Raw genomic sequence first — 10,000 nt, 5'->3', positions numbered from 1 at the left:
TGGCAACCATGTCACACTGAGTCAATGATAAAAATGATTATTTAGGACAATAATTCTATTGTAAGAGGAGTGCCAATGTAGCTAAGTGAAAGAAAAGTTAAAGAGGAACCAACTTTGGTGTATTTCTTTGTATTTTCCTAGGGGCTAGAGTGATGAGGAACTTGTCTAAATATTTGAATGAGAGAACAATAAGGGCTACTGGCTGTTGGGTATTTTGGTTAACTCCAGGACAGCCAAGATATGGTAAGCTTGTGATCAAGTTTGCTAACTGTGATTGCTTGCCCTTTATTTTTTATCAAATATGATGTATCTAGGACTACATTATCTGAAGTATCCTTCTTTTTAATAAGATAATAGTAGTATGATGTGATTTGTGTGAGACTTGGCTCCTATTTCTATCAGGTCAAGTAACTGGATAGAATTTCCCTCATTGGGTCAAACTTCAATGTGTTGTCGTGTCAGTTATATGTAATTGATAGAGTTGCATCAATATTCATTACTTGCATCTGGGCTTGAATTTAGAAATACAGTTATACCCAGACATCAAAGTGCAGGAGAGCAAAAGTGAACTTGGACAAATATGGTAGTAATTTGGCTCCAAATAATTACTTCTTTAGAATGCTGACAGTTATTATCTCGTTTCTATGGACATATTGATTATATTGATCAGCTATCAAGAAGTTGAGAGTATCAAAGTATAAAATATGCAAATATGTGTATGTGTGTATGTGTGTGTGTGTGTGTGTGTGTGTGTGTGTGTGTGTGTGTGTGTGTGTGTGTGTGTGAATGGTATTGCAAATAAGAAAGTTATTTATTTGTATTTTATATTGCAGCCATATTGGACACTTGTGGTAATGGTGTTACATTTGTCCAAAATATAGAGAAACTATGATTGGTCAAGCAGTCAATCAGTGATTCATTACTTTTTAAGATAAAAGCAACAAAATTGTTGAACTCAGCAGAATAAACAACAGGCGAGACATTTATATTTGATTCTGCTAGGTTTCATGATCACTTTGCGCTAATGCTTACATCTTTATATATATATATATATATATATATATATATATATATATATATATATATATATATATATATATATATATATATATATATATATATATATATATATATATTGTATGATGACATTTATTTTCATTTTTATGTTCAGTTATAATAAATACAATTTTATATTAATCTGATAGGTTACTCCATACTTTTGTAGTGTACAGATTTGTTATTCTTTAACAAGACTATTATTAACAGTGACTTCGAAGTTTTGGCCAGTTATGGCCTTTCTGGTCTGCAGTCTTCATAGTCATTGCCAATAATAGGTGGCACATAAAATACACCATTTTGAGCGTGGCCATTGCCAGTACCGCCTCACTGGCCTCCGTGCCGGTGGCATGTAAAAGCACCCACTACACTCTCGGAGTGGTTGGCGTTAGGAAGGGCTTCCAGCTGCCAAATCAGATTGGAACCTGGTGTAGCCATCTGGTTCGCCAGTCCTCAGTCAAATCATCCAACTCATGCTAGCATGGAAAGCGGACGTTAAACGATGATGATGATATATATTGGAAAATAAATTTGCAATATCCTTGGTACAGTTAAGTATATTTGACAAAAGAAAAGAATGACTTTACTGGTAGTTCTAATCAATTTAATTTTCTAATAATATAATATAATTTTACAGTTTGGTTTGTAGATATAGTAAGTTCTTTGTTAACTTCGGTGGAGAGATTTTTTAAAGATTCCTTACTCTCTTACTCTTTTACTTGTTTCAGTCATTTGACTGTGGCCATGCTGGAGTACTGCTTTTAGTTGAGCAAATCAACCCCAGGACTTATTCTTTGTAAGCCTTGTACTTATTCTATCGGTCTCTTATGCCAAACCCCTAAGTTACAGGAACGTAAACACACCACCATCAGTTGTCAAGCGATGTTAGAGGGACGAACACAGACACACAAACATATATATATATATATATATACACACACACACATATACAACATGCTTCTTTCAGTTTCTGTCTACAAAATCCACTCAGAAAGCTTTGGTCGGCCCGAGGCTATAGTAGAAGACACTTGCCCAAGGTGCCACACAGTGGGACTGAACCCAGAACCATGTGGTTGGTAAGCAAGCTACTTACCACACAGCCACTCCAGCGCCTCCTTGTTAACTTTTCTGGAGAACATTCTCGCATTTGTGCATTTGTCGATGGCAGTTGTCAAACTGATCTCAGGTTGTGTTGTGCTGTGTGATTCTATATATAAGAGATTTGGGCATGTCTGAGGTGTGGCTGGGGTTTGTTAATAAGTGTTGGAGTGTTGATGAACAAGATAATTGATTGAGGATGGAGTTGGGAGGTGGTAGGGTATTTGAGGAGTGTTTTATGAAGGGCTTGTGAAAGTGTCCTTCTGTTGGTTCCATTTGAATAGTTGACCTTTGGCGAAAAATCTAATGGTCGGATGTTTTTCAAATTCTCTTATGGCTGAATTAACTATCTCAATTTCATAAAGAGAAGCTTTGGTAATTTTCTATATTAAAGATGAGTTTAGGTGTGTGTCTAAGAGGGAAGGGTGTTAACGAAGTGTAAGATACATGTCTTTTAATAAAAAGACGGTGATAGCAGAGAGAAAAAAAATATAAAGTTAGTTTTGGAATGTTTATGAAATGTATTTTTTTATCTTGGTTTGGGAGGGGAGGTTGGGAAAGATCTTGCTAGCTCACTTATTTACTTCCCCACATATAAACAACATGTCAAGCCTTTTCTTCTTCAGAAATAGAGGAAAGTCCAAAGGAAGGGAAGACGGAGGGAGAAAATCGCCAACGATACACATGCGGTTACATTTTGGCCATATTGATGAGGTTCACCAGATATTCAAGGAACCCTTTTAGTTCATATAATCTTTTTTTTCTGTAGTCTGGTGTGTGTTACTATGGTGCAGATGTGTTGTGTCATAGTAAAGGGATGCTCCTTTTGGTATGTGAGGTTGTGCGCTGATTGGAAATTTAAGTATTGGTGTGTACCTGTTGGTTTGTAAAATAGGTCAGTTTTGCATGTATAAATGTGTGTATACTTTTTTGCTTGTTTATATGTAGGAAAGTAAATATGTGAGCTAGCATGATCTCCTCCCCCCACCTCCCTTCCCAATCCAATATAAAAAAATACATTTCTATCCACAAATATTCCAAAACTAACCTTAAATATATATTTTCTCTCTGCTATCACCCTCTTTTTATCAAAAGACATGCATTTTACATCTCATCAACACCCCTCCCCCCAGACACAGACCTAAACTCATCTTTAATATAGAAAATTACTGAAGCTTCTCTTTATGAAATTTGAAAAACATCCGACCATTAGATTTTTCACCAAAGGTCAACTATTCAAATGGAACCAACAGAAGGACACTTTCACAAGCCCTTCATAAAACACTCCATAAACATCCTACCACCTCCCAACTCAACCCTCAATCAATTATCTTGTTTTTATCTTTCGCTGTTTTCTTTCAGCTCTTGTTCATCAACACTTCTTCACTCCAACACTTTTTAACAAACCCCAGACCCACCCCAGACATATCCAAATCTCTTATATATAGAATCACACAGCACAATACAACCTGAGATGAGTTTGACAACTGCCACCAATGAATGCGAAAAAGTTCTCCAGAAAAGTTAACAAGGAATCTTTAAAAAATCTCCCCACCGAAGTTAACAAAGAACTTACTAGATCTACAAACCAAACTGTAAAATTATACTATATTATTAGAAAATTAAGTTGATTAGAACTACCAGTGAAGTCATTGTTTATCCTTTTTCAAATATATATATATCTATATCTATCTATATATATATATATATATATATATATATATATATATATATATTTATATATATTTGAAATACAGGTACTACTCATTTTTGCCAGTTGACTGGACTGGAGCAAAGTGAAATAAAGTGTCTTGCTCAAGGACACAATGCGTCGCCGGGAATTGAACTCATCATCTCACAATCATGAGCTGAATGACCTAACCACTAAGCCACATGCCTTCACATATTAGTGTGTGTGTATATATATATATCATCAGAAATGTTGCGCATGAAGACATCATGACAGAAAAAACAAAATTCATGACAGAAAAAAACAAAAGAAAACCAGTTTAATCAGATCCAAAAGACTTTTGAACAAACTTAAAAATCCATCAGAAGATGGTGTGATTTGGTTTTCTCAAATGAGAAAAACTTTGACCAGGATCAGAAATCTAACAGAAGAAATGACAGATGGCTATGTGCAGACCAATCTGAGGTGCAAGTGTGATGCATACAAAATTTTCTGCAAGTGTCATGGTTTTGGGTATTGTTAGCAATGAAAGACATATGATGCCTTCTCACTTTTTCAAGAAGACCTTAGGATGACCTTAGGATAGTTCCCGTGCTGGTGGCATGTAAAAAGCACTATCCAAATGTGGCTGATGCCAGTACCCCCTGACTAGCTCCCGTGCTGGTGGCACATGAAAAGCACCTTCCAAATGTGGTTGATGTCAGTGCCCCCTGAATGGCTCCCGTGCAGGTGGCACATAAAAATCACCTTCCAAATGTGGTTGAAGCCAGTGCCCCCCTGATTAGCTCCTATACCGGTGGCATATAAAAAGCACCATCCAAACATGGTCAATGCCAGTGCCAGCTGACTGACTCCCATGCTAGTGGCACATAAAAAGCACCCACTACACTCTTGGAGTGGTTGGCATTAGGAAGGGCATCCAGCTGTAGAAACCTTGCCAGATCAGAATGGAGGCTGGTGCAGCCTTCTGGCTTGCCAGTCCTCAGTCAAACTGTCCAACCCATGCCAGCATGGAAAACAGACGTTAAACAATGATGATGATGATGATGATGATGATGATGATAATTTATTGGTTGTTTCAGAGATAATTTTAGTCAACACATCATAAGACAGTATTCATTTATTATTGATTGTCACAAATCTTTGAGTGTCTCCATTGTGGTTTGCAAATCAAAGTTTATTACCTTGACCAGGTAACCATGTACTCCTTAAAGAAAGTTAATGAAGCATCACAATAAAAGAATCACTTACACCCAGACACTGCATTAGATGAAGAAATTCTTGAAAACAATGTCTGTCTGTGAGGTAGAGTAAGAGGAGGGACCTGAATGAAGTGGATTTAGGTGAGGTGGACATAGACATGGCAATGTGGTGGTGGAGGTGGTGGTGTGTGTGTGAGTGTGTGCGTGTCCATGCAAGTGTGTGTGTGTGAGTGTGTATGCAAGTGTGTGTGTGGGTGTGTGAGTGTGTGTGTGTGTGTATGTGTGTGTGGATGTGAGTATTTTTGTGAGTATGTGTATGTGTGCGCATAAGTGTGTGTGTGCATATTGCGAGTGTGTGACTGTGTTTAAGTGTGTGTGTGTGTGTGTGTGCATGTGTATGTATGTATGTGTGCATGCATGTGTGTGCATGCATGTGTGTGTGAGTGTGTATGCAAGTGTGTGTGTGTGTGCGTGTGCATGTGTGTGAGTGGGTGTGAGTATTTTTTAGTGTGTGTGTGTGCATGCATGTATGTGCATGCATGTGAGCGTGTGTGCATGTGTGCCAGTGTGTGTGTGTGTTTGCATATGTGTGTATGTGTGTGTGCATGCGTGTATATGTGTGTGAATGTGTGTGTGTGCATGAATGTGAGTGTGTGTTTATGTGTGTGTGTGAGCAGAGAGTTGAAAACCACCATACAAATAAATAAATGAATAGGTACAGGCATGGCTGTGAGGTTAAGTTTGCTTTGCAACTAGGTGGTTTTGTGTTCAATCCGACTGCATAGTACGTTGGGTAAGTGTCATTTACTCTTAGCCTTATGTTGAGGAAAGTTTGTGAGTGAAATTTGGTTGACAGAAAGTGTACGGAAGCCCAACGGTAAGACCACTGATACTAGTGTGCATGTAAACTTAAACATCCTTCCAATGTAACCCCCACCCCATACCTGGCCCCTTTGATGCCCCTAGTGGAGTTAGCTCAGTTAAAATCCCTGGGTGAAGTTTCTGGTCTGAGAATGACTTTTTGCTTTTGTTTCATTTATCATAGAGAACCCACAAAATGTCACAGTCCCTGGCCTTCTTCAGTTGAATAAGTCTTTAATAAATGAACAAAAAAAAAAGAACAAAAAAAACAATCAACAAGAAAACGTTATTTTAGCTGTGTAGCAGGAATATTCAGCAATCACCTGATGTTGCAATTTGCTAGAAACATGATTAACAAAATCTGACCAATCATGACTTTGCATGGAATAGCATCCAATGATGATCTCATTTTCTGGCGTGCTTCCTTCTCAGCCTATCAATCAGTATAAATTTGACACACTATGACTACTTGACAGAGAGCTATGGAATGCATCACAGGGAGCATTGAGAGGCAGCTTAGCATTTAGTATGTGAAACAGTGAAGAGGAGACATCAGACCAAACACAGAAGACAGTAGCAGAGTAGCAGCTGACAATGCCAAACCAATGAATAACTGGTGACCACAACACAATGACCAGCAGCCATATTTTTGACATCTGCTTCAAACACATCAACCCAAGAACAATTATCTCCAAACTCTATTGACATTTTGTCATTTGTAGTACCAACAGCTGTATTCAAAGAAACAGAGAGTGAACGTAGGAACTGGAAAGATTTATTTCACACAAGCTGAGGTAACTGAAGCAACTTCTGAAGAATTAAATGTTAAAGCAAAACACACGAACAGAAAGTTTAATGCTTACCTTGCATAAAAGCAGTAACTTTACAAAGAAACTCTCCATAAATCCAAAGACGGTAGATAAGCATGCCCACAGCCATTGGCATACAAATCAAAGTGACACAAAGATCAGCTACAGATAGGTTGAACAGAAAGAAATTCCTTGCTTTGCACCACGACACATCTTTTAATACTGACATTATGATGAGGATGTTGCCACTGAGGGCTGTTGCGAAAATAGGAATGTACAACATAACAAGAACAAAGTCTTGAAAATTATTGAATAAATAGAAAGTCTCGGTAAATTCTTGGAGGATATTGTGAGCTCCTGTGAAATTATAAGCAGCAGATTGCATCCATAGGGAAAAATTTTTCCTCTGAAGTAGTTTTTTGTATGCAATAAACTCTGAAAACTGGTCCATGGTTATCAGAGATTGGTGTGGATGTGGACGTCACCAGAACAGATCTGAAGAAAGAAATTTTAAAAAGTTAATTCAAAATCCACCATTATTAATTCAAGAAAAGATGTCAGTTTAGATCTACAATTAAACCTAGATAAAGAACTAATCAAATTATTCCAAGCAGTTCAAGTTCTGTAATAGTTCTAATAGTTCTATCAATGAATTTCAACCATTTTTTAAAACTAGATCTCTCAATATTTATTTTTGTAATAACTTTAAAATAATTTGTCTTTAATTTAGGTATAAGGCCAGCAATTTTGGAGCAGGTGATGGTGGTAATAGAGTCAGTCAATATCAATGACAACCCCTGAGGGATGAAAGGTAAAATTGATCTCAGCAGGATTTGAACTCAAAATGGACTGGAATACCACAAGGCCTTTTGTCTGATACTCTACCAATTCTGCAAGCTAGCTGCTCCCGTAACTTTGTAAATGATAAATAATATCAGACATTACCTTTCACTATCTTAAGTGTTTCAGATGTCTGTGGAAAGTTTCATATCATATTAAGCAATATTTTGTATTTAAAAAATAAGATGTCTTTCCCTGAATAGAATCCCAGATCAAACTAGACACCTACCTCAACTTGTATATATTTAGACCTTATACTGCAAGCCAGTATGATACTTATTCAAAGAGACACAGGTCTTACTTGTGTTAGAAATAATGAATTGTCCCTCTTTGTCGCATACGTTTATATCTGAGTAGACTTTACTCATTAAGATATCAACACTTCACTTAATTAGATAACACTCTAACAACTTGGCTGACAACAAATTTAAGTTCTGCTCAGATTTCATACTAACACTGTTTCTAAAATAAGCACAAAGGCCACATGTTTTGGGGGAGAATATAGAGAATTTAATTTAACCCAGTATTTGACTTGTATTTTATTTCATCTACACCAAAGGATGGAGTGTTTATTCTCTTATTCTTTTACTTGTTTCAGTCATTTGACTGTGGCTATGCTGGAGCACCACCTTAAGGGTGTTTAGTCGAAGAAATTAATCCCAGGACTTATTCTTTGTAAACCTACTACTTATTTTATCAGTCTCTTTTGCCAAACCACTAAGTTACAGGGGACGTAAATACACCAACATTAGTGGTCAAGCAATGGTGGGGGGACAAATGCAGACACAGACGCAAATATATACATTTATATACATATTGGGTAACCCTATAAATAATGTGGTTTTTCAACTGCATGAACTAAAAGTTGGAGGGGGATGGGATAAACCACCTGCATCAACTTGCTATAAAAGCAGGTAGTAATTTTACCTTGTAATTATTCTTAGTGCAAGTTTTGAAGAGTGCAGTTCGATTTTAACAGTTATTTTTACAAAGCTATAATGGAAGTGACAAAGGAGCATATTCGGCATATTTTGCTTTATGAGTTCAATAAAGGCAACAACGCAATGGAAAGTGCAAGGAATATTAATGCAGTATATGGGGATTGGACAATAAGCGTAAGCCAGTGTCAATGAAGGAGAGTATATTTTAGATTTAAAAATAACTCTGTTTATCTTAATTTTGAAAAATAAAAGAAGTATAAAAAAACCACATTATTTATGGAATGACACAATATATTTATATATTTGATGGACTTCTTTCAGTTTCTGTTTACCAAATCCACTCACAAGTTTTTGGTTGGCCCAAAGCTAAGGTAGAAGACACTTACTCAAGGTGCCATGCAGTGGGATTGAACCTAGAACCATATGCCTTTTTATTTTTCTGACAATAAGAAAATCATAAGTTTATTGTTCATTTAGTAAGTTAAGAAATTCCTACATTCTCTGGATTTCTTGTAATTCAGACCTCATGGTCCCAGCAGACAAAGATGGAATAGCAAGGATAGCGAGAGAGATGTACTGGAACAGCTACTGAGACCCACAGGGCTTGCACTTGCAGATCGTCATCTCCACTCTGAGAGCAGTGAAGGGGATATGGTCAGGGGACTGAGAATGCTGGAGGCCCCCACTGCCACAAGCTCAATCTTAGATTGGTCAGAGAGCGACTGATACTTTGACAGTGTGTTACTCTCAGCCTCAGGAGCAATGGAGCCTGGGCTGGTAGCTGAACACACCAAGTTGCCACTGGAGGTGTCATAGCATGTGGCATCCCAGACGATTGGGGTCTAAGACAAAACTGACTTTGGCAGGGTTTGAACTTGGAACATAAAGGTCTGCTGTAACTATATGATGTAAATAATTTTATTTGATGTTAATGACTGTCGTTCCCCAGATCTTAAATCTGATGCTAATAACGAGTTGATTGGATGAGAAATATGTTGTTGGAATTCAAAACACTTGAAAGTTAAGGATCTGAACTGATCTGAAGCTAAGTTAGGAATTAAATGAAATCTAGACAGGTTAGAAAGGTGTTAAGTAGCTTAATTAGAGATTGATGTAATCCAAGATTATCAATGGTATGCCGAGACATCTAAATAACATAAACAGTATGTATATGTTAGATAGAGATTAATGCAATTAGGTCTGAGATTATTGTTGAATATAATGATGATGATGGTGATGATGATGATGATGATGATGATGTTTAAGACTGTGGTGGAATGAAAACAGAAACCTGTTAGTAGAAAAATGTGAAATAAAGAGAAATGGGAAGGTCATTGAGAGGATTGAAAAAAAAATATAGATTGTATAAAGGACTGAGCCCACAACAGAAGTGAGGGCGGGGAAAAAGAGAGTACAACTTATACAATCATGCTCACACACACACACACCAGCTTGCTTACCAACCACATGGTTCCGGGTTCAGTCCCACTGCGTGGCATCTTG

The 10,000-nt window shown here is 37.1% G+C and overlaps 1 protein-coding gene across 1 annotated transcript in view; it reads right to left on the bottom strand.

Moving 5' to 3' along the window:
* Positions 1-10,000, bottom strand: part of LOC106882226 (QRFP-like peptide receptor) — a 44,948-nt gene that overhangs the window by 10,231 nt on the left and 24,717 nt on the right. Inside the window, exon 2 of the mRNA XM_014932824.3 lies at positions 6,771-7,211. Within this exon, the coding sequence (XP_014788310.1) occupies positions 6,771-7,167 (397 nt within the window). The 5' untranslated portion in view covers positions 7,168-7,211. The remainder of the gene's footprint in view (positions 1-6,770; positions 7,212-10,000) is intronic.

The sequence above is a fragment of the Octopus bimaculoides genome, chromosome 25 (assembly GCF_046866305.1).
Source record: "Octopus bimaculoides isolate indiv1 chromosome 25, ASM4686630v1, whole genome shotgun sequence".
Lineage (NCBI taxonomy): Eukaryota > Metazoa > Mollusca > Cephalopoda > Octopoda > Octopodidae > Octopus > Octopus bimaculoides.
This window is presented reverse-complemented; position numbering and strand designations above follow the sequence as displayed.